This window comes from Rhinatrema bivittatum, chromosome 3 (genome assembly GCF_901001135.1).
Source record: "Rhinatrema bivittatum chromosome 3, aRhiBiv1.1, whole genome shotgun sequence".
NCBI classification, from domain to species: domain Eukaryota; kingdom Metazoa; phylum Chordata; class Amphibia; order Gymnophiona; family Rhinatrematidae; genus Rhinatrema; species Rhinatrema bivittatum.
The window spans coordinates 171,507,923-171,535,211 of record NC_042617.1 but is presented as its reverse complement, the minus strand read 5'-3'; the positions used below and the strand labels follow the sequence as shown (position 1 = coordinate 171,535,211).

At 45.5% G+C, this 27,289-nt stretch overlaps 1 protein-coding gene and 1 long non-coding RNA gene across 3 annotated transcripts in view; both read right to left on the bottom strand.

The window, feature by feature from the left end:
• SRD5A2 (steroid 5 alpha-reductase 2) overlaps positions 1–27,289 on the bottom strand; it is a 229,142-nt gene that overhangs the window by 32,819 nt on the left and 169,034 nt on the right. For both annotated transcript variants that reach the window (XM_029593943.1, XM_029593944.1), the window contains one exon: positions 11,744–11,845. In XM_029593943.1, coding sequence (XP_029449803.1) covers positions 11,744–11,845 — 102 coding nt within the window. The remainder of the gene's footprint in view (positions 1–11,743; positions 11,846–27,289) is intronic.
• On the bottom strand, positions 19,892–21,942 carry LOC115087148. Its single transcript, XR_003855447.1, has 2 exons — positions 20,300–21,942; positions 19,892–20,032 (listed from the first exon to the last, which is right to left on the bottom strand). It is a non-coding gene; the product is annotated as an uncharacterized LOC115087148 (long non-coding RNA).

Below are 27,289 nucleotides of genomic sequence, written 5' to 3'. Positions count from 1 at the left end.
ATACTACAGAAGGTTTATCCTCAATTACTTAGAGAAGATGGAGTCTCTCACAAGGCTGTTGTTGAAGAAAGCACCAGAGAAGATCCAGTGGTCAGCTGAAGCAATGAAGGCCTTCCAAGGTCTGAAAGAGGTATTATGCACCAAAAAGTCCTGATAAGTCCAGACTTCACAGAACCCTTCATGGTGCAGACCGATGACTCAGAAGTGGGTTAAGTAGGTTTGGGAACAAGAGAAGGTTAGTCAAGAACATCCTGTGGTATACATTAGATGGAAGCTGATGCCTCAGGAGAGGCATTACTCTTCAGTCGTGAAGGAGACCTTGGCAATCAAGTGGGCCTTAGAAGCCTTGCGCTACTACCAGCTGGGATGGCAGTTCATGTGTGTAACGGACCACCAACAGCTTGCATGGATAAATTGATATAAGGAAACCAATGCGAGGGTGATGAGATGGTCCTGGCCCTAGAGCCCTTCAACTATAAGATCCAACATATGGCAGGAAGGGATAATGCTAATGCGGATTTTCTGTCCAGAGAGGTGTCCCTGGTACAGGCAGGTGCTTGTCCTGGCAAGGTTAAGCTGATTGGGAGGGTATATGAGGGAGTCAACAGGAAACTTCTTAAACCACCTTAAGAGACCGGCCATAGCTCTCTGGCCTGGTCTGCCTTAAGTTTCAATCCAGCAAGGGATTCTGAGCCCAGGGAGCATCCCTTCAGCCTAGCTAAAGAAGATAAGGCCCAGAAGGGTTAGAGAGGCCCCAGGGAGCAGGTGTTCTGTTTGGCCAGTTGTGGGTCTGTCCTGCAACCAGACGCTCTTACCTCCAGCCCCAGGTCGAGGGGGGCACACTATGGCTGTTCCCCAAGAGAAGATGCAGATGACCACCACACAGGCCTGACGCAGAGTGCTACAAACACCGCTCAGCTGAGCAGGGTGTCCCTAGGCGTGCACACTTCTCAGGCGCATTTAAAGGGCCCATGGTGGGAAATCCACTGCAGCACCTGTAGATGACATCAGATGCCTTCTCCTATATAAGGCTTGTTCTGTCCTGCCTCAGACGCCTTTGCAATAGACCAAACTCCTTGGAGTAGTTGTTTGCCTCGTTGTTCCTCATTCTGTTCCAGTGCCTTGTCTTTGTAGTCCTGGTTCCTTCTTGTGTCTTTGGAGTTCTTGCTTTCCTGTCATATGGTTTCTCATCCGTCTTTAGTGTCTTCCTGCTGTTCCTCCTTCCCTCTAGATTGACTTCTAGGCTTGACCTTGGTTGGGATTCCTGACTTGTCTTCATTTGGATTCCTGGCTTGACTTTGGACTGCTTCTTGACCACATTTGACTTCTGCCTGCCTTGTGGCTACTGCTTGCTCCTTGTCTTGCTGAACTTCGCCTGCCCCTGACCTCAGCCTGCTCTAATCTCTGCTATCTGTTGCCTGCCCCGACCTCTGCTTGGACTAACTTCATTTTCTTTCCATTGGTGAACAACCTCTTCTGCGACAGATTCTTCTCTTCATAGAGGCCTGCGCCTAAATCGAGCTGGCCCTGGCACCCAAGGGCTCAACCTAAAGGGAACGAGGTGAAGTTCCTGTTGTGCTTTTGCTCCAGCCAGCTCCACCTGCTGACGGTGAGGACCTGCAGAGTTCCTACTTGTGGGTTGTGCCAACCTCACCTCGGTCCAAGGATCCACTTCCACAGCATCAGGCAGAAGCCAGCCTACGCTAAAACCTGCTATGTGTGACATTTCTGTGCTACCTGAACTTTAAGGCGAGCTGCATCATTTGTTTGTTTTGCTTTGCACTCCAGTTGTTTTCTGTAAATAAATTGCACAAAAGGAAACAGCCAGAGAGTCTGCCTCCTTATTCCTTCTGGCTGTTTCCAAGCCACTATCACCCAAGTTATTACAACATAGTAAAACAATAAAATCAATAAGACATTATAAAAATTAAAATTCAGTGGGGAGAAGAATTTCCTGCAGAGCACTCTTTGCCTGTAAGATCTGCATCCATTTTAGTGAGGAGGCTAATTCTAGAAGTTTGGGGAGTTTTGGATTGTATCTCCAGGTGAGACCCATGTCTCAAATGATGTAGGGGCATGCCCCATATCCAGAGGCCAGGGTGAGAAGAATAAGAGCAGCACTTTTCCCTTGGACACCTTGAAAGGAGAAAAGTTTGTGAACTTTGTTATTTTTTCCCTATAAGTTTTGTGAGGAAGTTTTTTATACCATCCTTCCTCACCCTGAAGCTGGAACAGAGCAAGTCCTGTTTTTCCAGTAAAATATCTTTCCCCCACAGGAGCAGCTGGAGATCAGGAACAAGAGAGAGAGAAGAGCAAGACATTTGAAGGCCCATTCAGATTTACGATTTTTTTAGGGAAGAGGATCCTGTTCACATTTTGGATAACCTACTCACCTAGGAAACTTATCCACTCCACTCCCTGGAGTAAACCATATCTCAAGAGCCCATAACAGAGACACATTCACAGAGAGGGAAGAGGAGTTATGTGAGAAAAGAAATCCAGTTTGGACAATGTATTCAAAGTGACTGGACTATTTTACTTGAAGAAATCACAGTAAACTTTAAGTTTGGAACACTCACAACGGTGTCCTGTCTGTTCCCTGCAGCCCCATTACAGGGAGAGGTCGCAGTAAAAGAAAAGGAGAAGGGATTCCATTTACATGACCTGTGCCTAGAAGGACAGTCTGCCTCCCAGAGATCAAGAACCTACACCCCAGGGCAAAAGGACTGGTGACTGTAAAATTGGGACTTAGCCCAGGGTTTTACTGTGGCCCAGCAAAAGTTCAGCAAATACCTTGAATTGAGATTACATGGGGCTCAAGGGCATTGGAAGAGTGGAATCATGTGATATAGAAGATGATGTTAAGTTACTTTGCTGTGATTTGGCAAAAGTTGACAAAAAGGCCGCCAAAGGGATGAATGTCTACTGTCCCTGCCTGTGGGGGAGGAGTTGTAAGTGAGAATCCCTGTGCCACTTATCTTGGGGTGGTAATAGTGAAGTCCATGCAGGAGGTGTTAAAACCAGTGCCTGAGCTTCCTGTTGTCATCAGCTGGGAGGAGACATAGGAGACATGTTGGATCCAAAACCAGTGGGTCCCCCATTATAGGCAGCAGAAAACAGCTGCCAAAATCAGCAGGGCTGTTGGGAAAAGGAGCCCCTGTTATTGAGCCCTTCCAGTTGGGATGCTGTTCCTGCTGCGGTGGGACTGCAGAGGCAGGTTGTAGAGAATGCGGCTGTCAGGGAAATGAGTCGCCACCACCTGATAGCTTATCTGAAGGCGAGAGAAGCCTAGAGTGCAAGAGCAGCTGTCACCTTTCTCCATGCTTGTGTGCCCCAGTTGTTTTCACCATGGCCACAGAACTGAACATGCCGGGGGTGGGGTGGGGGAGCCAGGGCCAGTGCAAGGGGATTGGGCACCCTAGGCACCTTCAGCCTTGCACAGACCCCAGCCGCAGCCCCAACTCCTCCTCCCCCCCAAAAAAGAAAACTTACAAAATACCTAGTGGTTCAGGTGGGGTCCCAGGAGCAATCTGCCTCTCCCGGGGCCTCGGCTGCCACTAACCAAAATGGCGCCGGTGGCCTTTAGCCCCTACCATGTGACAGGGGCTACCGGTGCCATTGGTTGGCCCCTGTCACATGGTGCCATTGGTTGGCCCCAGTTACAAACTGATGGGCAGTGGGCGCTGCAATAATGATTAACGCAGCAACACGCAGTGCTAACTCAGCTGGCAGAGGCCATGCAGACTGCTTTGGGCAAGATAATGCAGGCAATTTCAATTCACTACATCATGTTTAAAATGAAGGCTGGAGAGGACCCAGGAATCTTCCTGAAAATCTTTGAGAGGACCTTCTACTTGTCGGCTTGGTCTGAAGCCAGCTAGCTGACCTTTTTGGCTAATTTGCTTATGGGCAGAAGTGGCTTTTTAGGTAGCCAACCTAGATGGGATGACCACCTATAAGGAAGTCGAAGCCACTATCCTGGAGAGAGCTGGTTATACCTCAGACACATACCGGCAGCAGTTCTGGTGTGATTATCTGCTGCCCGGGGAGAACCCCTGAAATCTTTTTCACCACCTAAAGGATTCCAGCTGGAAGTGGTTGCAGCTGAGGGCAAAGACTGGACTCAAAGTAGCCCAACTAATGCTTCTGGGCTAGACGGCTTGACATGCCCATGTGGAACTGGGTCTGCTGATATACAAGCCTTACGTTAGAAAGAGCCCTAAAAGTGGCGGAAGTCTTCCACCAGGTGCAATTAATGTCTGATGGCATATGGCAGCTAGAAAGGAGGCCGGTACAAAATCTCTGGCAAAGCACAGAGAAACGGGGGCCCCAGCAACATCCCTCAGAGGTAGATAACTCGTCTTCTAGACCCAGAACCCATGCCAGAGTCTCATCCACATGCTATAACTGTGGCCAGAGAGGGCATTTGGCAAGGGACTGCCGATTTGTGAGACCTGAAGTTCTGGATGTCATCTTAGTGACCCAGCCCCTACTAGAAAGTAAAATTCCTGGAGGCAAAAGGAAAACTCCAAAGCAGGAAAGACTCTCACCTTGGAAGAAGAAAGGTACCTCAGAGCAGTCAAGCTGCCCCAAGGATGAAACTTTAGATACTTTTGCTTTCTGCACCCTCTGTGCAGGGAATGGGCATCAGAAGGACAGCTGCCCCTTTGGAAGGGCCGGAATTGAGGCACCCTTGAAGGAAACTGTTAAAAGCCAAAGAAAACCCACTCAGTGGGCATGCTCTTTTTGTAAGGCGGTGGAACATATCGTGGAAGAGTGTCCATGGCTAGATGACTTTGAGTGTGAACAGCAACAGGAAAGAGCAGGGGTGAAGACAGAATCCCAGGATGAAAATGAAAAATGGGAACAAGAGTGGACAAACATGTTTGCAAAACTGCAGAGTTGTAGCCTAATGGATATTTCTCATCAGCCTTGTAAGGAATTCATAATCCAGGTGGAACTGGCGACATTCCCTACCAAGCTTTGGTGGATTCAGGATCTGGAAACTCTCGTTTCATGAGGACATGCTCCAAAAAGAGCACATCAGTCACAAGAGAAAAAGAGACCTTTACCTGTGTACATGGGGACAAACAGGAGTACCCAACTTGCAAATTTGGGTACTTGACGGCCCTGGCAAGTCAAGGTGTTATGGAAGTGAGAATCCTTCCTGACCTCTTGTACCCAGTAATTCTGGGAAGCGACTGTTCCCAGTTTGCAGCCCTGTGGCAACATCTCATAGAAGGTCAGGGCAACCCACCTGAGAATGGTTCATCTTTGAGGTGGAGCCAGGAAGTAGCCGGATATGGTTGGACATCCGGCCTGACAAGGTTGAGCTGAGGGGGAGGGTATGAGAGGGAGTATATAAGAAAATATCTCAGAATACCTTAAAGGATTGGCCACAGCTATCTGAACCAGTCCTCCTTAAGTTCCAATCCAGCAAGGGATTCTGGGGTTATGGTAGATCACTGAAGATGAGAGATAAGAGACCAGGGCCCAGAGGGTTGGAGGAAGCCCTGGGGAGCAGAGAGAGCGCTACCGTTTGTAAGCAGCTGATGAGTTTAAGGACTGTGTTGTACCTAAGTAAGGTGAGTTGTATTAATTATTTTGACTCCTGAAGAAAAGGTATTCTGTTATAACTGTTTTGAGTTTGTTTCACTGTAAATAAAGTGCACTTACGGAACAGTCAGATTCTGCCTCCTGTTTCTTCTGGCTGTTATCAAGCCTCCTACTACTCGAGCTACCAGAGGCCCCATCAGAATTCAGCAACTTTCTTGAATAGGGGTTACACATACATACTCACACACAAACTCATTCTTACACCTACCCTATTTCTCCCTCACACACACACTTACATAGGCTATCACATACACATTCTTCTCTCACTCAGTCCCACAAGCACTTTCTCCCTCACATTCACACATACATTCTCAGCCCTCCCCTCACTTCTGCGTCTTTTCTTCCAAGCACCGCAGGGCCTCTAAGTCTTTTCAGGCCGTGGCAAGATGGGCTCTGCCATGGCCCTGCCGAACCTCTGGATCTTCTCAGGCCACAAAGAGATGAAGTCTCTGTTTTCTTGGGTCATGATGGGAAAGGCTCTGCTGTGGTCCCACCAAGCTTCAAGGTCTTCTTGGGCCACAGTGGGATGGGCTTCATTGTGGCCTGCCATGCCTTCAGTACCACTGTGCAGGTCATGTTCCTTTTGTTATGGTACAGGAACCCTGCTGGCTTTTCATTACATTTTAGTAGCTGGTTTGCATGCATACTCAAAGTGAGGTGGCCACGGCAGAGGTGCTTTTGGGGGCACATGCTGCCATCCCTATAATTTTGCTTCATCTTGCCTCATTATAGAACATCTCCTGGTAATGCCGAAATGCACGGTGGTATAGCAAAGTTCTTGAGGAGCAGTTCAATCAGCACTATAGATGGTGTCAAAGTGTTTGATACCAACACCTCTACCTCTTTGAGATGCCAAGTGAGGGTTAGTTCCTCCTGCGTGATCAAGAGAGGATGTACCAATGGCCATGGTTGTGACCCTAAGGGACCATTGCAACTGAGTATCACTTTATGACATTGAGCCGAATTCCTGCCGAAGCTGTTTGCTCCTGGACGAATGTACCTAAGAAGATCAGTGCAAATGCTTCAATACCTTTTCTTGATGCTGACTCTCTTTAGGTCTGAGCTCGACCCTGAGGAATTCCTTTCATGTACCAAGTTCCCTGGGCCTTTTCTTTTATCTTGGTCCAAAGAATATTGATGCATTGTTTCTGTCAAAGGAACGCCAACTATTGGTATGGCTCCTGAATCCTTTTGAACTGATGCCTTGGGTGCAGGTGTTGATGTACTGGCCCTCTCTTTGATGGAGAAGACAGACACAGGTATCAGTTGCTGGGGCTTGATTACACTGGGTGACATCTTTGAGCAGATGTTACCCATATTTTTATTAAGTGTATTGCTTTGATTTTATGAGTGGTGGCATATAAAAGTTATTAATCCCAGGCAATGGATGGAAATCTCATCATGATCCATAAAGAACACTTGTGATTGCAGCATGGGCAATATCTGAAACTGTTGGATATTTTTTTGGCCATTGTTAGGACAATTGATGAGGAGAAACAAAAGACAAAATTGTTTTGGAAACAAGGCTAAACTGAAGGAAAAACTTGGGATCAAGAAGGCCATGTTGAAAAAAAAACCTCAGAAACTTAAAGAGCCAAAAAATCTGATTAAGAAGCTAATGAGTACAGGCTAAAAAAATAGAATGAAAAAACTCAATCAGAAAGGAAAGTGACAGAAATATTCTACCATGGGAAAATGGTAGAATATTTCTGTCTAACAGGGCTCTGCACTCTGTGAAGTAGTGGCTTTGCAGGAATTCCCATGTATGCCCAGAAATGCCTTTCTAGACTTTTCCAGAAGTTTCAGGAAATGCACTGTGTTGGTAATGTTTTTATGTACTATTTATTGTGTAAGGCTGACTAGACTTCTATTTCAACAAAGGACCATTCTAGTAAGAGTTCACAATGCCAAGTCCAGCTTTTTGGTGTAGGGAGCAGATATTCTGAATTATGTGCGCTGCTCCAGCACAGCAATATCTCCTTTAATGGCAAAGGAACAGCTGTCCCTCTGGGTGAAGGCAGCTCCAGCATAGCATATCCCTCTCTTTCTTCCCTCTTACCCAGCATCCCACTCTTTCTCTTCCCCCATCCTTTGTCCAACATCCCCTCTCTCTTCCCTCTACTCCTTTCCCTGCATCCTCCTCTCCCCAATCCACTTTATGCCTTGCATCCCCTCTTTCCCCACTTCTTTCCCTGCATAGTGTTACGACTGTCGCTGCCCGATGTCTCCACTCCACCCTCCTTACCTCTCTGGCGACTCCTCCCGTGGTTGATGGATGTTTGGCTGCCGTGGCGTCTGCCTGCCGTCCTCTCCAGCATCCCCGGTCTGGCTTGGGCGCTGCCTCCTGCCATGGTGTCCAGCTGCCTTAGGGTGTGCGCCGCGCGGCCCTGCTTCAAATACTTTCTTTGGCGCGAACCTCGGGGCGTCCCCCTGTGATGACGTCACCCATCCCGGATACAAAAAGCCTACACTACTGCTAGCTATTCGAGTTAGCAAGGAACAGGTATTCATACTGGTGAACTCCTTATGGATGGGATTCGCTCTCCGTACCTAGCTACTCTGCCTCTCGATTATTGGACTTACTCTATTGGGGTAGCCACTCCTCGGGGGCCTCTCTCTTCTCTTTCAGGTTGCTGAATGGAACCGGTACTCGCTCCTCGAGGGCCCATGTTCCTGGACTCGCTCCTGGACTTCACTTCTGCCTGGCAGATACCACTGCCTACACCATCAGTGAGTTACTATCTACTTCTCTCTCAGAGCTGTTCCCTGGAACCAGGTACTCGCTCCTCGAGGGCCTGCCTCTATTCCAGCTCCTATGATTCCTACCGGGAGAAACGCTGTGTGAGTACTCAACCAACGAGGCTCTATTCCAGAACCCTGCATATACTTCATTGTACTCACTATCTCAGTTTCTCTTCACTACAGCACAGCCATTGTGGGATCACTGCTCCAGAGCCCTGAGGGACTACAAGCCCAGCCGGGCTTCATCTCTGCTCACTACTGCCACCTCTGGTGGCTCCTCAGTACTGTTAATAAAAGATCTATCTGTGTTGTGTGTCCTAAAGCTGATCCTGACCTGTGGCCCTTCACAGGACTCCCCCCCGTGGGCATGGTCAGCAGCCACAGTGTCCAAGGGTCCAAACAATAACACATAGCCCTTCTTTTTCTCCCCTTCACTTGCCCTGGGCCCCCCTCTTTCTCACACCTCCACTACTTGTCCTGCAACCCCTTTGGATCCCCCACCCTTAGTCTGAATTCCCCTTTATCTCCCCCATCTACTCCTTGCCCTGTATTCCACACTTTCTTCCCCACTCACTCCTTGCCCTGTATCCTCCTCTTTCTCCCTCCTCCCTTCCTTGACCTGCAGCATCCCTCCTCTCTCTACCACCCATCACCTGCCTAACAGCTTCTCATTCTCTCTTCCTCACCCCTGCCCAGCTGCAGCCCCTGTCCCAACCCTGCCCAGGCGTAGCCCTTCTCCCCCAAACTTCTGATCAACAGAAGCCCCCTCTCCCCTACAAACTCTTTCCCAGCAGTAGTCCCATCTCCCCTCATCTCCCTGCCCAGCAGCAGCCGCCGCCCCTCACTCCCAACCTCCTGCTCAGCAGCAATACCTTTTTTTGGCTCCCTCTTCATCTCTGCCCAGAAGTAGCTCCCTATCCTATCCCCCCTATCTCTCTCCTCCTTCCTATGCTCCAGTGCTGGCTGCAATGCTGTTGATCTCAGAACAATGGCAGCAGCAAAAGTTTCAGAAACATAAAATAAAATCAGCACAGGGCCTGTGAGGCACCATGCAGCCACAGGCCCTGAGTTAACCCCCCACCCTCCTCTCACACGTGTATATTCATTACAGTATCCTGTAAAACCTGAATGGCCAGGGGACTCCATGAGAGGTTTGGGAACCCCCTTCCCTACGTTCTTCAGCTTTTATTTATTTACTTTATTTTTATTTATTTATTTAGGCATTTTATACACTGTCGTTACAAAAGAAGATCCTTTAACCTGCACCCCCTTCCAAATTAATTTTCAGGCCCACGGTCACCTCTGAAAATGTGATTATTAAACTTACAATCATTATGTTCCCATCACAGCCCTTTCCAGAACAGTCCTGTAAGATCAGATTATTAGACATCATGAGGTCAATATTCAAACCTGGCCCAATTAAGTAACTTATCTGGCTAAGTTACAAGGTATATTCAGTGGCATGGCTAAGCAACTGAATATACGCGTATATATGTACCCTGAACAGTATTATCTATGGCTAAGTTTAAATCTGTTATTGGTGAATATTTTATAAAAATTGTTTGGGATTTTGGAAGGTGGTATATTGGGTATCTTATCTGAGGTTTATTTTATTTTATGGTGTATGTGAATGTGTGGGTATAATTAATGTGCTGCGTGAGTGGACCCTTGGCTCGAGGTGGAGTTGGCTGTACTTGTGGGGAAGGACCCCACAGGTCCCCATCGACGGAAGGCGAGGCCAGACGGGAAGCAGAGGCCAGCAGGAGCTTCGCCACTACCAGCCCACATTCCCCGCAGGTTGAGTCCTTGGGTGGGCCTCTGTGTGGATGATCCCACGGGGTACAGCCAGGAGAGGAAAGCGGCTGGCAGGAGCTGGAGGTCCAAGGCAGGCAGCGAAAGACAGAGACGGGTCCGGTCCGGAGGTCAGAGGCAGGTGGCTGATCTTGTGGTCAGGAACAATCCGGGTCAAAAGCCGAGATCCGTCTGAAGGGCAAGAAGCAGGAACGGGAACTGGAATGGGAACTGGAACTCAGGAGCAGGAACAGCAACTCAGGAACAACAACCAGGAATCAGCGAGGAGACCTGTTGCCAAGACAAGCTCTGACTGTCAGAGCTTGCCTTATATACCCTGGAGCGGCTGACACCATCACTAGGGGCCATGGGAGCTTTCCCTGCTGCAGCCCCTTTAAATCTCAGGAGGTAGCGTGTGCGCGCGCCTAGGGGTAGGCGCCCGAGGAGGACAGCAGAGGCGGTGTCTCCCACGTGGCCGCTGCAGCCTTGCAGGACGTCAGGGAAAAACCTGTGCCGGGAGGAGCAATTGCGGCCTGGCCGCACAGGCGGCTGCCTGCTGCCGCCAAGGAGAGCGGGACCGAGACCAGGGCCCGGCGTTGGAAGATAGGCTGTCCCGGCCTGTGGCCTCCGGGGCTGGGAATCGCAAAATGATGGATGAATGATAGTATGTGTGATTAAGACTGATTAAGCTAATTTAGATATATTTGGAAAAAAATAGTTGATATTGTGCACCTTAGGAATATTCCTATGTGTGAATGGTTATTTCATAGAATTTGCCATTTGAGATATATACACATACATTTTTTAAATTTATGTGTAGCCTTAAAATATTTTTGTAATAAAAATTATTTGTAAAGATGTATGATGTAATCTTATTTACCTCTGTTTTTTTCTACGAATGTTAATGTGAATATATAGAGGGTTAGATATACTTTCCGTATTTAAACATACCATACACGATCGCTAGCGCAAGACATTTCTCGCGCTGTAAATGCTTAACGTGGCTTAGCAAATACACCCCTTAGATTGTAAGCCATCTGGGGGTAGGGAAATCAATCAAGTACCATAGGTAATCTACTCTGAAGTGCTGAAAGGTGGAATATAAATACAATTTAATACTTAAAAATGTAATAAATTGCCTGAGGCAAAGTACAATAGAGCCAAAAAAAAATAGATTGTAGGATATTTTCTCATCTTCTATCTACAGTCACCTTTCATCCTCATTTATATCAGTTACTACAGCACATCAGATTCTTATTCCTATGCCTGACATTCAAAAATGATTTGTCTGTGTCTGCAGTGACCTCTTCAGCTGGCAACTTAACAGAATCACACACCCTATCCCTGTTTTGTCATAATTTAAAAGCTAAGCATTTTTGTCAAAAGAGGTGACTGAAGATGATTAAAATACCTGAGAAACCTAAAAGACAAGGCAGGAATTGCTTTTTGTGCTACAGTTTATTAAACTTCGCCTTTGCATCAACTGGAGTCCTAGAATGTGCACAGCAATACTGTGTGTTTCTAAACTTACCTGTGTCATAGGCCTTTATTTTTCTTCTGCTTTACATTCTTAAAAAAGAAATGATTATTTTACCTTGGGGAATCTTGTAAGTTAGTTCTCCTGGCTTCCTTAACTTTCGTAGCATGTGATCACTATGAATGTTGATCCCCATTCCAGTAAAAAACAGTAGAATACCTAAATGCATGAAAAAATAAAAAAAGAGAGATAAATGTTTAATTTGTCCATTACTATGCAGAAATAAAATGTTTGTTTGTGAATTTCCTTGTACTATACTAAAAGTATATATGAGGTCCATACTGAGTGGTTCAGCGAGCGGCAAGTTACTGGGGTAACATTAGCTGGGCTATTCAGTGGGAATTACCCAGGTGCATCTGCCACTGCATATACCCTCCTAAAGATAGCTAAAAATAGGTGAACCTGGTTAAATTTAGGCATCATTCCCAGAATGCCCTCCTCCCCCATCCTTAAGAACATAAGAACATGCCATACTGGGTCAGACCAAGGGTCCATCAAGCCCAGCATCCTGTTTCCAACAGTGGCCAGTCCAGGCTACAAGTACCTGGCAAGTCCCCCAAAACTAAGTATATCCCACGCTACCTATGCTATCTTTTTATCTCAGTAGAATGTTGCCATTTGGCTGGACAGGAAATTTAAATCTTGGGTTTTATCCTGGTAACTTAAGTTACCTAGATAAATCCTTTTCAATATTGACCTCATATATATGCTATGGCAGTAACTTTTAAAGAGCCACATGGGTTCACATGTACACACATATGCCGGCTCGCGTTAATGGATGCAGCCATTTTATAAATACACTCACATATGCATGCATGACATAAAATAACCCCCCTAGTTTACTAGTCTACTTTATACCCTGTTAGCCCTAACCCTTAAAACCATGCAGAAACAAAGTTACATGGTAGGAAACCCCCCATGCGCACTTGTGCGCATAAATACTTACGCCCATGACCATCCCAGACCATGCCCACACCCTCCCCTTTTTTAAGAAAACATTTTTTTTGCATGTACCGGGAGAAATACACATACTCGTGTGCCTTTTAAAATCTGCACAACACACGCGGGCGCAACTTCTGCACGAATCTCCCAGCTTTGGCTCATGTAGAGCTTTTAAAATTCACCTTTATACATATATATATATATACACACACATATATATATATATATATATATGTGTGTGTATATATATATATTATTGGGGGCCTTCCCACAGTTTCAAATTCTCTATGAGTTCACTACAAAGGGGATATTTTGGCGAGTTACATGCATGACTGTATCCAAGGATTTATTTGCTCATGATGTTGCGGCTTATTTCTTTCAAAGTACTTTAAACTCCAGGCAATACTAATTAATTGGGGTTTCTGCTTTTGTCACCCAGAAAACAAGTAGAACTTGTTGGCTTTGATAAACCTGATCTGATCCTATATGACAATTCATATGTTCTTATGTTCTAAACGCATAACAAGCATCAACATATTAGTATAATTAAAATAAATGGAATCTCTCCATATAGCAGGATTTAATAAAAGTTGCCAAGCAGAGTTGGAGGTAGCTCATCTTCCATAGAAACAGCTGAATGGTCTGGTCTTCCCGTTTATAATATTTAAATTTCAGTTGCTTCCTTCATCTTTAGGGCAATTCCAGCTCACAGTGACCTGGTCCAGAGATTATAGAAAAGTATTATCCATTTTCACTTGGGAAAACACTGCTCCAGAACATATTCACCCTCATTTCTCAGTATTTTACAAGTCCAGTCCTATAGTAGAAGTCTAGAAGCTCCAGCCTTCATAATCAAAACATGTAGAAAAGAAATAAGGAATTCACAGGCATCTTCATCTTATTCTTTCTTTTAGAATCCTCCACTCCCTTTAAATTCCTGACCAGGTACCAAATTAACAGGGATGAGAAAGATTCCAATGAGACCAAACCAACTGGTCCTATCAAGATGTCTTCTAGGACTGGCACAAGGCATTTTGCCGTCCTATGCTAAACCTCAAAATATTGCCCCCTGGAATTTGGAAATGATTTTCTGTCACACATTATTGCTGAAGTCATAGGTTACCCAATGGCTATATACCAGATGCTGCGAAACCGGCTAATCCTAGGGAGATGTTGGGCCTATGGCAAATCAATTAGGATGGTTCTCCCCCATGAGACAGAAGAGCAGAGGGAGTGGGGAGGATTTTCTTGACTCTCTGCCACTTCAAATTCCTGGCTGCTAGTGCTCTTGAGAAACAGGAAGTGATTGGTGTGAATCGGAGGTGTGTTTGGGGAGGGGGAAACAGGAATATAAGCAAATAGTGAAAGAGGAAATAAATGGAGACCCGGGAATAGAGTCAAATTGGAATACTTAGTTTTTGCATTGTTATATATTGTTGACAGTGGTTGTATATGTTACTTCCCCTCTGTTGAGGGATGCTTGTATGATTTTCAGTGACTGTAATAAATAGATTTGGAAAGAGAAACAGGAAGTGAAGTCAGACATCAGGGTGCATGGGGCCCAATTCCTCCTTTCCATCACCACTAGGAGTCCATAAGGCCCATCAAACTCAATCTATGGGTGGATTTCAAGGGTAGACTTAAACCCTGTGTTTGTGCTTTGGCATGTTCTAGTTCTACATACCAAAGAACAGATGGAAAAACTGAATCCCAACAAGATATAGGTACAGGGAAAGCCACCTCAAATGTAGTGAAAACCAGAAAGAATCACCATTGGAGACAGCCTGACCTACAACTGCTCCCTCACTTGCACAGATGTGTAATTTCACAGAAATACTTTTTGACATATTCCGGCATTTTCTACTGGAAATTAAGAGAGTTCTACTAATGAAATCAACTGCTTTTAGTTTATAGTGTGTGTATAGTTCTACTAATGAAATCAACTGCTTTTAGTTTATAGTGTGTATTCTACTTATTCTAACACCGGCAATCTTCCAAAGGTGTGTTAGAGTTCCCTTTTCTGTTGTCCTGTAGCCCTGTTAAACTGGGCTAGCTAAGTGAATAAAATAAAACAATTCTGTTTTCTTCTTCTAGCTAATGCACAGAGGAATTTCTTCAGAGTTCTCTTAAGTGCAGTACACTATAGTCTCACACTTTCTCACAGGACAAGCAGGATGGTAGTCCTCACATATGGGTGACGTCACAGGACGGACCCAATCACGGAAAAACTTCTGTCAAAGTTTCTAGAACTTTGAATGGCCCCTACTGGGCATGCCCAGCATGGCACCAACCCTGCAGCCAGCAGGGGTCCCCCTTCAGTCTTCTTTTTTCCGCGCAGCAGTAGCCTCGTGGTTAAGGAGCTCTGACCACATTCCTGACAGGAATTTCTTCACAGACTTCTTTAAGGTTAAATTTGCCCCACAGGGGTCCCTCCTCTTTCTTTTCTCAGCCCACGGTACTTCGGTAAGTTTTTTTGCCATTTTTCGTTGATTACCGTTGAGTTTGGCCCTCGCGGCCTACTGGCCGTCGACCGTACCGTGGCTCAATTTTTTCCCATGGCCATGGCGTCGGATTTCCGTCGGTGCCCTGATTGTACGTGCACCATGTCTATCACAGACCCTCATAGAGTCTGTGTATTGTGTTTAGGTAGTGAGCATGACGTCCTGACTTGCACCAAATGTGCCTTGATGACACCTAAAGGTCGCAAAGCCAGAATGGAGAAGATGGGACTCCTTTTCCGTGCTCACACCCCGACACCGTCCATCGCATCGACGTCTTCGGAACCGGCACCGTCGAAGTCGCACCACCATCGACAATCCTCCGGTGACCGTCCGCCATCAACGTCTCCACGGCCATTGGCTGCCGTCCCTTCCCCCAAAGATCGAGGGGGATAGGAGGGAGAAACATCGCCATTGGCATCGCAAGTCTCGGACCCTTGAGGAACCAAAGTCATCGACCTCGATACTGTCCAAGCCTCCATCAAAGAAGCCCCAGCCAGGAGCGGCACCGTCCACTCCTGCGACTGAGACATTGAGGTAACCCTCACCCGATCAGGGTTTGGGAGTTGCGATTCCGCCTGTAAAGGTGGTCCCTCCGGCTCTGCCTCAGCCTCCCTCTTCCGTTACGGAGCCGGGTCTTGTTACCCCAGGTCTCCGGGAAGAACTGGACCGGCTGGTCCAGGAGGCCATTGACAAGGCGATGCAACAGTTCCAGGTCCCTCCGGCACCGACTCCAGCGCCGAGAGTGGAACCAGTCACCGACCCGATTCCAGCAGCGCTGGCACCGCTGCTTTCCCGGATGGAAGCGCTCATGACCACCCTTCCACCGTCGATGGAGACGAGCGCTTAGAGATGAATAGTGCTCCATCTTTTCTAGGCGGGCATGGTGGCCTTTAGGGGTCATTTGGGCACAACTAGTGCATCATTGGACATCGTGGGAAGGCCCCAAGCATAAGACACAGACATCATGAGGGTCCGTAATGGACATAGTCCTTGGACACTCTGGGCACTTCCGAAAACTGGTCGCCATTTTGAAAAAAGGGGTGGCGCGCGGTCAGTGGGTGTCGGGCACCGATGGAAGCACTGCTGGGAACCGACCGCAAGAAGCATGGTAAACTTACCGGCGTTAGCGGAGGTCGATGGTTGATGGGGGACCCTGGCACTGGGAACAATTTTGAGAAAAAGTTCCGTGAGGAAAACATTTTGAGAAATTTTCACAGAGCTCCTATGAACTGCAAATGCTGTGCGGAAAAAAAGAGTCTGAAGCGGGACCCCTGCTGGATGCAGGGTTAGTGCATGCTGAGCATGCTCAGTGTGCCAGTCAAAGTTCTAGAAACTTTGAAAGAAGTGTTCCGTAATAGGGCTCCATCCGATGATGTCACCCATATGGGAGGACTAACATCCTGCTTGTCCTGGGAGAACTGGAAAGTGCTCTCAGGAAGCCCAGCCTTTCTCGCAATAGCAGGAGTGTGTGTGTGAATCCTCCTCCCCCGAGGTGCCTTTCACCGCCGGAGGCCCATGCCTGCTGATTTCCGGCTCCCTTTTGATAGCCACGGGACAGGGAACCCTCGCGGCTGCTTGGACCAGTTGCTCTCTGCCTCTTGCTGACCCCTGCACATTGCATCTCTCCCAGGCACTACTTCTGTGCCAGCTCTTGCCAGCTACTGCTCCTGCCAGTCTCACTTTAGCTCTGGGACACCCTAACCAGAGGCTCCCCAGGGAACAGGTAAACACATATAAAAAAAATTTACCTCTCCCTTCTTTTTCAACCCGAGTTACACACATAAACATCGGAGATGGGCCGGCAGAAATGGCAGAAGAGAAGCAGGCAAAGCAAACATTCAAACTCCTACCAGGGTTTTACAGCATTCTCCGAGCCGGTGACCAAAGGGGGCTGAGCAGCAGACAGATAAGGAGTCTTGCAAGCAAACCATGTGAAACTTGAATCTCGAAGCAGCAGCTTATAAGAGAGTGGAGGGTGGACAGCAGACAAGCACAGAGAGATGGATGTAGGAAGAGTCAGGAAGTAGAGTATGGGTGAGAAAGTGGTGTGTGCAATGAGAAAAGTGTCCACACTCCTTTACTGTCCTCCCACCCCCTCCCCCAATGCATGCAAGCTACAAACATGCTTCTGTCCCCACCCAACACCATTCACCCCTTTGAACACCCACTCACACTGTCACATCACTAACATGATCAGCTTGCCATAAAAACATATCCTAAGACACTTCTCCCCAAATCCCCACCCACATGCAGTCTCCTCTCCCCACAGCCATTCACATCACCAGAAAGCCACTCACCTCACTGCACACCACTGGCACCACCCCCAAACATCACCACAACTCAAACTGTATCTCCACCCCAACACAACCACCCAGACCACCACAAAGTCTGTTGCAACAATCTGCCCCTCCCCCGCAAACCTACTTTCCCATTCCAGCAACTCACCCCCTCACACCACAAAAATGCTCCATTGCACACAGCCCCACCCTTACTCCTATTCACAGTCACCTACACCACACACTCACTCACCACTTTACACCACTACTCTCGTCACAAATCACTCCACACTTCTACCTGAACATCTCTACAAACTCAGTTGTGACACTCAACCCCCTGCACACCTAGCCACTCACCCCCTCATAGCACCACCAGCACCCAAAATGCACCTCATCCCTCCACACAACCATGCACACCAAACCCAGTTGCAACATTCTCCTCCTCTGCAGAACTATTTCCTCACCCCCAAGACTAAGCCCCCCCCCCTAACAATACAAAAACATACTCTCAAACACATTCCCCCCTAATCACAGTCACCTTCACCACGCACACTGCCGGAAATCCTGAGATAACACTTGGCCCCCCACACACCCATTCACCACTTCACACCAATTCTTAACTCCTAAGAACAATCACACCAGATATCACCTATACATAACTCCCACACCTCCACCTGCACATGCCTGAAAGCCCAGCTGCAATGCTCAGTCCTCCCTAGCCATTCACCCCTCACAACACCACAAAAATATATTCTTCACTATCTTCCCACACATAATCATCACAGCAATTCACACCACTACAAACCGTGAAACACTCATCCCTCACACACCAACTCACCCTCTCCCAGCATCTCCACAAGCCACCCACACATGCACCTTTCACCTCCACCCTTACCCTACCACCCACAATCACAAACCCCACATACCTTCTCGCCCTTGCGCACTAACCCACATCACCCACTCAAGCCTCGCATTACTGAAACCCCCACCCATACACCCCACACCTACACCCACAACCTCACTTATACTATGAAAACAACCACACGCCACCAACATCCATCTACACATACACCCCAGTGGCCCCCTCATAACCCTCCCCAAATACATGCCTCCCCCCCCCCCCCCCCACACACACAAACCCCATCCACAAATCATCTATGTCACCAGATTCCACTCCCACAACCTCAAATCAAGGTGAGCATCGCAGGGCATCTGTGCCTTCACATACAGAGGAATGCTCATCTTCAGCAGAAGGACAGGCTGGCACACTGCTGAGGTTAATGCAGAAGACCTCGGACAATGCGGGGCCCAGGGTCAGCACCATCAAAACTGTAGCGGTGGCGGGCAGCAACAGAAAGGCTTCCTGGGGTTTCCCAAACCCCAGACCAGAGGAAGAGAAAAGAGGAGCAACAGGCATAGAAAGGCTGTTGGTGTTTCTCAGGCCCCCACTAGTGGCAGGAAGAGTAGGCGGGAGGTAGTAAGAGGGGCAAGAAGGGGAGAGTAGGAGAAGAGTGAGCATGAGTTGGTGGAGTTAATGGGAAATAGTTGAGGAGAAGATAGGAGAGGGGGAAGTTATAGGAGTGAGAAGGGGGGGGGGGGAATTGATTTGGGAGAGGAGAGGGAACATGGAGGGGAAGAAGTGGAGAGTAATGGCGAAACTGTGTGCACATGCGCACCCACAGTCTTTTTTTTTTCTTTTTATTCCCCTCCATCTTCCCAATCACCCACACCCTCACTATGCCCCCACACAAATTCATCCCCCCCCCACATGCACTTGCTCCATACACATACCCACCACCCTTACATCCCCTACCTCCACCACTTCCATCAACCCCCCTCCCACACACACACACATACATACACAGTGAAGGAAGAGGGGAAGGAAGTGAAAGGTGTGAGAGTGGGGATGGGGAACAAGCATGTACACACACACACACACACACACACCTGCCTCCCAGAGCCAGCATATCCACTACCAGTTGCAGACCCATCCCCACACCACTTTCCTACATCCATCTATACACACAAAAACCCTCTACCCCCCACAAGTTCCCTTATATCAGTATCACCACCCCACGTATATCCTACATTCCTCCCAGCACCTACATCAACACCCCCCATACGCATATGGGGGAGGAAGGGGGAACATGGAGAGAGTGCAAGGTGGTGTGTGCACATACACACCTCACGTACATCATTCCCACCCTCTCCTGTCACCTCCACATTCACCTCACCTAAACCACCACCACCTGAATACAGATTGGGGGAGGAGAGAGGGAGCAGGACAAGGTGGAGAGTGCAAGGGGGAAACAGTGCCCCCACCTACCTATTCCTCCCACCCAATGCTACTCGCACCCCCACACCAGCAGGGTTGGCGAGTGAGGGGCACAGCCCCTAGTAATTAATCCCAGAATCCCCAATGCATACTGAAGCTATCCTTCCTCTGAGGATCCTTTTTAGAAAGAAGCATCACAATCAGACAGGAACAGTCAGTGTGTTAATTTATTAAAAAGGTTAAGAATATTTGGTAAAAACTTTTGTGACATCTACAGGGCTGAGAGAGGCTGCTTCAAGGGACCAGTTCTTCCTAGTGTGGAGAGTCTACAGGAAGTTTCATCACACCTGATCTGTGGACACAAAGGCAATCTTCAATTTCTTCATTGTGTCATGTGAGCTCACTAAAAGATAATTAATTCTGATCAGAATTAATCTAGTTCTAATTCAGAATAACTAATTATTTAAACTGTCATTTTTGTTAAATGTATCTGTGAAGGGGTGCATAGTATAACTAGTAATTCCACATCTCAAACAATTCAATCATTTTTCTGACTTAAAAGTACCTTTTTACAGGGCAAAATTTTCTTTTCAGAATTGATGTTTATAATGTTCCTTACCTGGATATTTTTCAGATGGAAATGAGAAAAGTTCCTGAAAAAAATAACATTTCATATTAATCTTCTTAAAGTTATCCAATTACTGTCTTATTTGTAGTTATATTAAGTTGTGAAGCTTGTGTAAAGTGAATTTTATGCAAACTAATACATTATACTTGTAAAAGTGCATTTTTACTTATCTCTATTAAAAGGGTTAGAAGTACCCTTTGCTCCCATTTCTTCTCGCTGTTTGTGGGAAAACCTTTTCTTTCAGTTCGGAAACAGAGTGGTCACTGGTCAGTATTGATGGGTTTAAAGACAGTGAAATGCTAACGGAAATTAAGGAAAACTAACAAATTAGGCTGCAAAATAATAATGGCATAATTGAAACCTCCCAGTATTGACTGGGTAAATGTATCATTGGGATATGCTAGGGAAGCTCAGTTTCTAGATACCATAAGTGACTACTGTATGGAGCAATCAGTCCTGGAACCGATGAGAGGGAGACTACTCTAGTAGATCCTAATCCTCACTGTGGTGCATGGGCAACATAGGTAATTGCCTCCAGTGTCAGACTGTGATAGGTGCTGGACCCTTGCACTGCTGCAATGCCTGTATTCGATCCTGCTTCCCAGCTGCTTACCTATGGAAGCAGTGTCCTGATCCCGTAACATCAGTGGCTGCAAAATGAAAAAAGAAATTCAGCATTTGGCCTGCAGCCACCTGCTGAAGGCCCTGCCTCTCACATGGATTTCCATAGCAACAGGATGCCTGTATGAGAGGAAGGGGTGGGGGGCTGCTGCAGGACCTTGAGTGTGTGACAGGTGGCCCTAGGCCTCATGCTGAATTTATTTTTTCAAGTTGCTGCTGCCGCAACCACCCCATTATCAGGACACTGTCGCTTTAGGTAAGTGGTTGGGAGGGAGTGGGCTGGGAGTGGACCTCCCTACCTCATATCACAGGGGAGGGGAAGAGGAAAGGGTGCCCCTCACCACACCTCCTCCCTATGCTGCCTATGGGCGTCAGAAATATAAATCTGGTTCTGGGTGCAAGAGGTAACTATGATGGGGCCACTTGGCAATAATGATCATAACATAATCCAATTTAAATTTAATCACTGAAGCGAGAACATTAAGAAAAAATTCATCAGTAGCTTGTAACTTTAAAAAAGGGGATTATGATAAAATAAGGAAATTAGAAAAAAAAACTAAAAGAAGCAGCTGTAAAGGCTATAATCAGAGAAAGAAAAGTACATTTGAGTAACTGACAAAAATTAGATGAGACAACTTTCTGTGGTTTTCCTTTTTATTAACCAGTTGACAATCCAGTTCAGTGTTTCCAGCTAATGAGGCAAACGCATACATAGATTCTGCCGGAAGATAACTCGCGTACAGTGGAGATAGTCTCTCTTATTGATTTCATAAAAGTCAGGCTTGGATGTGTTGCGGCTGGACGTGGATCAGAGGACCACAGAGTTCAAGAAGAAAGCATGCCAGGGCACTCTAGCATCACCAGCAAGGATTGCGGATTGAGCTATTTCTTGCACTCCTGTTACAAATCGGCCGATACAGTAAAAATTGCGGGAGAGCAGGCGAGCGCCCGCTCTCCCGCCGTGCGCACAGGCCACTCTCCTGTGCGTGCGGTCCAGTAAGTTAATTTATTTAAATTAAGGCCCATGGTAAAAAGAGGCGCTAGGGACACTAGCGCTTTCCTAGCGCCTCTTTTTTGACAGGAGCGGCGGCTGTCAGCGAGTTTGACAGCCGACGCTCAATTTTGCCGGCGTTGGTTCTCAAACCCGCTGACAGCCACGGGTTCGGAAACCGGACGCCGGCAAAATTGAGCATTCGGTTTTCATCCCACAAGCCGCGGGCCCATTTTAATTTTTTTTTTTAATTTTTAACCTTTTTTAACTTTTGGGACCTTCGACTTAATATCACCATGATATTAAGTCAGAGGATGCACGGAAAAGCAATTTTTACTGCTTTTCTGTGCACTTCCCCGGCGCCAGCAGAAATTAACGCCTACCTTTGGGTAGGCGCTAATTTCTTAAAGTAAAATGTGCGGCTTGGCTGCACATTTTACTTACTGTATCGCACAGGAATGACTAATAGGGCCATCAACATGCATTTGCATGTTGCGGGCGCTATTAGTCTCGGGGGGGTGGGGGGGGGGTGGATGTGCATTTTCGATGCGCTATTACCCCTTACTAAATAAGGGGTAAAGCTAGGACATCGAAAGCACGCGTCCAAATGCCGCGTCCAAACGCCGGTTAACATCGGCCTGAAAGATAGTACATTTCTGGCCAGAAACACAGAAAAGCACAGAGAGAAAATACACACAGAAATACTCAGGGGCACACAGAGAGTGGCATAAGGAAAGCCTGACAGAAATTTAGTGTGCTCATTTCTTGAGTATTGCAGATACTTACCAGGTGATTTTCTGAATAATGACTGAAACCTGCAAGAGACAAACCATGAGAGTATTTTGAGAAAAGAATCATATTTTTAGGTCAAGAAATTTGTACTACCAGTTTGTGTTAATTATTTGAACTGAAACTTATCTCTCTTTTTTTTTTTTTTTCTGTTGGTGAATCCTTCTACCTGGAAGATAAAAAAAAAAAAGAAGAAAGTTAATATTTGGAGTTGCTTTAAAAACCTGAAAGTGGTTAATAGTGAAAAGCCAATGGTTAAAGGAAACATGCTTACCTGTTGAATATTTATATATTTATATATTTATTTAGACATTTTATATACCGTTGTTCCATGTATAGATCACAATGGTTTACAAAATGACATTCATAGTTATAACTCATCAATCAAACAAAGACTGTTTACAGAGGTGGTATTCATGGGTAGGCATTAATATCTAACAAGGGAAATTTTCTAGTACATATTAAAATTGATCTAGTGCAAAGAGTACGGATAATTAGCACGAAATGATAGTTTTCACATCTTAGTAAGGGGTTGTTTTGAGAGTCTTGCATTCTCTTGTTTGATTTAATTATCTTTTGTCCTTCTGGTCTTTGTGGTTCTGTATATTCTGATGTTGTATTTTTTGCTCCATAAGACGCACCTGAGCATAAGACGCACCTAGGATTCAGAGCGGGAAAATGTAAAAAAAAAAAAAAGGTGTGCTAAACCGGCTGTGTTCCCGGGCATCTGTGTGTCTTATGGAGCAAATTAGGGGAGGGCATAAAATGGTTTTTTTGTCTCCATGCCCCATCCCAACCCTTTAAATTTAATTAACTACAACCCGCCATCCCTCCTGACCCCCCAAGACTTGCCAAATGTCCCTGGTGGTCCAGCGGGGGTCCGAGAGTGATTTCCTGCACTCGGTCCGGTGGCTGCCAGTATTCAAAATGGCACCAATAGCCTTTTCCCTTACTATGTCACAGTGGCTACCGGTGCCATTGGTCATCCCCTGTCACATGGTAGGAGCACAAGATGGCATGGGCCATCCATTGCTCCTTCCATGTGACAGGAGCTGACCAATGACACTGGTAACCCCTGTCACATGGTAAGGGCAAAGGGCCACCGGCGCCATTTTGTTTACTGGCAGCCAATGGCCCGAGAGGGAGAGATCGCTCCCAGGACCTCGCTGGACCACCAGGGCTTTTAATAAGTCTTGGGGGGAAGGGGATCGAGATGGTGGTGGTGGTGGGGGGGGGTGTATTTAAGTAAATTTGAAGGGTTGGGGTGGGAGGGTTTTTTCCATTTTTTTTTTGGCGAAAATTGCCGAAAAAAAAAAGACCCAGCAGATAAAAACCAAGCACATCTCTAATAGATTCTGTATTGTATTGGTAGCCAATGCAGTGACATCAGTGAGGGTATAATGTGATATTTCCTAGATCCTATTAATGGTCTTGCTGCGACATTTTGTAATAGTGTTAGTGGTTTTAAGTGACATGCTGGAAGACTTAGTAGTAAGGAGTTAGAATAGTCAAGATTTGAGAAGATTAGAGTTTGCAATACAGTACAGAAGTCCTCAAAAGTTAATAATGGTTTCAATCGATTGTAGTATACACAACTTGGCATAACCTGTCCTAATTAATTTACTAATGTGCATTTTCATTGTGAGGTTCTCATCTAGCTGTACATCTAAATCCCATACTTGATATGAGGGATTAATTTGAAAATTACCTTATTCTAGGGCAGGTAGTTTAACTATCGATGAGTTTCTACTCAGCAAATGATTTTAGTCTTTTTAGGGTTTAATATCAATTTAAGTTGCGACAGTTCTTGTATTGCTTTCATATAGGCAGAGAGTATCAAAGCTGTATTTTCAAATGATCTGGAGAGTAGGATGTAAAACTATATGTTGTCAGCATATAAGAAGAAAGTTATTCCTAGATTTGTCAGTAATTTACACAGTGGGAGCATGTAAATATTGAATAGTGTTGCAGAGGGCTGAGCCTTGAGGGACCCCTGTATCACACTGGAAAGTGTCAGATATATGGTTGCCCAGTATGTCATGGAATGTTCTGTTAGATAGAAATGAAGATAGAAATGCCTTTGGGGGCTTCATTTGAGAACCATGCCATCGATCCCAATGTTTCTCATCTGATGGCATAACAGGTTATGGTCCACAGTGTCAAAAGCGGCTGGTAAATCAATTAGCACAAGACAATAAGATTCATCTGTATCAAACCCTCGTAAAACAGAGTCCGTTAATGAGAGGAGTAATGTCTCAGTTGAGTGATGTTTCCTAAATCCAAATTGATTTGGGAAGAGAATATTTTGATCTTTCAGGTGATTTACAAGTTGGGATTACACTGCTTTCTCAAGAAGTTTTTCTATGAACAGCAAGTTGGATATTGAACGATAAGTTGTCCCAATCGTCAATTCTGCCAGTCTTATTTTTTAGGATTGGATTTATCACCGCTTGTTTTAATCCATGTGGTATAATTCCTTGTGATAATAAATGATTAATTAAGGTTGTGATTGTTATAGTGATAACTTTGTGTACTAGTTTCAAGGAACTGGCTGGTATTGGGTCACATGTCATTTGAGTCTTCAGGTGCTTTTGTTGGAGAACAGATAGTGAATTGTTTTTTCAACTTACTGATTTTGTCTATGAGTGCGGTGGCATATTCATTGCAAAAGGCCTTTGTGAAGTTGTAATTTTTCGATATATAAGATATCCCGTCTTTAATTAAATGTTTAACAATCTCAAAGAGCATTTTAGAATTAAATATAACCCTGTGAATCTGTTTAGCATTCTAATCTTTTTTTTTTTTTTTTGCTTTATTGGCTAGTGTATGGTATTTTGTAAGGAAAGATTTATATTTTCCTAGGAATTCAGTAGATGTGCATTTCCACCATTGTTTATCTAATTTACAAAGGTTCTGTTTAGTGATTCTTAATTCATCATTGTACCAGGGCTTCTTATGTTTGGAGCTATTCCTTTTTTAATAATTTTCATCTGGACAGGACAAAGATTTCCAGCTAAGTCATTGACTATCTTATCCCAGGAATCAAATGCCGATGTGGAATTGGTTTGATTTAGTTCATGGATCTTATTTTCTATTGCTACACTAGCAGTTGTTAAAGATATTCCTGGAAAGTATTTAAAGAAATTTTACTTGTTACCAAAAGAAGTTTCTTCAATTTGTGTTCTTTTAAAAATAAATTATTTTGAATTTGAGTTAAGGTATTTATTACTGTCAATTAACATCTATTGTATTTCAGAATTGTGTCATTGAGTGTTTTCTACAACCAAATCTTATAGCACTTACTTCTCATCCCTATATCTGGAGAAACTCCTTGTATTGTAATAATTACAATACAGAGAAGAAGTGGGGTTGTTTTTTTTATGTGTGACTGCCATTGGAGGAAAAGTGAGGGAGAGAGGTTATTCACTTTTGTTTGGTGACAGTTCAAAAGCTCTCCCTTTCCTTTTCTGCCTTTGGGGGCTTCATTTGTAAATGATCTGGAAAAGGGAGTAATGAGAGAGGTGATTGGATTTGCAGATAACATAAAATTCTTCAGAGCTGTCAGATCGCTAGCCAATTATGAGAAATTGCAAAAGGATCTTGGAGACTGGGATATGAGGCTTCTAAATGGCAGATGAAATGTAATATGGACAAGTGCAAAGTGATGCTTATAGGAAAGAATAATCCCAACTATATGTACATGATGCTGGGTTCATATTAGGCATCACTTGGAATCATTGTGGACAATATTTTGAAATCCTCTGCCCAGTGTGTGGTAGTGGAGGTCTAAAAAGCAAACAGAATATTAGGTATTAGGAAAAAATGGAGAATAAAACAGAGGACATCATAATGCCTTTTTATTGATCCATGCTGCAACTGAAGCTTGAGTATTGTGTGCAGTTCTGATTGCTCCAACTCAAAAAAGATATAGTGGTGTTAGAAAATGAACAGAAAAGGGCGACCAAAATGATAAAAGGGATGGAATGACTCCCCTATGAAGTGAGGCTGGACAGGATAAGGTACTTAGGACTGGTAAAAAGATAGCTGAGATGAGGTATGATAAGTGTACAAATCATGAATGGTGAGGAATGGATAAACACTGAATGGTGATATTTATCCTTTCAAATAGTACTGGGACTAGGTATCATGCCATGAAACTATTAGGTAGCACATTTAAAACAAATCAGAGTAGCATTTTTTTTCCCGCACACAAACTATGGAATTTGTTACCAGAGGATATTGTGAAAGTATTTAATGTAGCTGAGTTTAAAAAGGGTTCAGATAAATCCCTGGAGGAAAAGTCCATAAATCATTATCAGTCATGTAGACTTGGGGAAAGCCACTTCTTATCCCCGATTATAAGTGAGAAGGATTGCTCACGATTGAAGACAGGATGTTGGGCTTGATGGACTTTGATCTGACCCACTATGGCATTTCTTATGGTCTTATGGACAGGTGAAGGGCTGGTGGAAGATGACAGTGACAAGAGGCAAGTCAGGCGAGAGAGAATTGGGTTGGAAGAGGAGGTGAAGAGAAGATGTGCACGGAGGGGGGGGGGGGGTGCATTTTGTGGGAGAAAT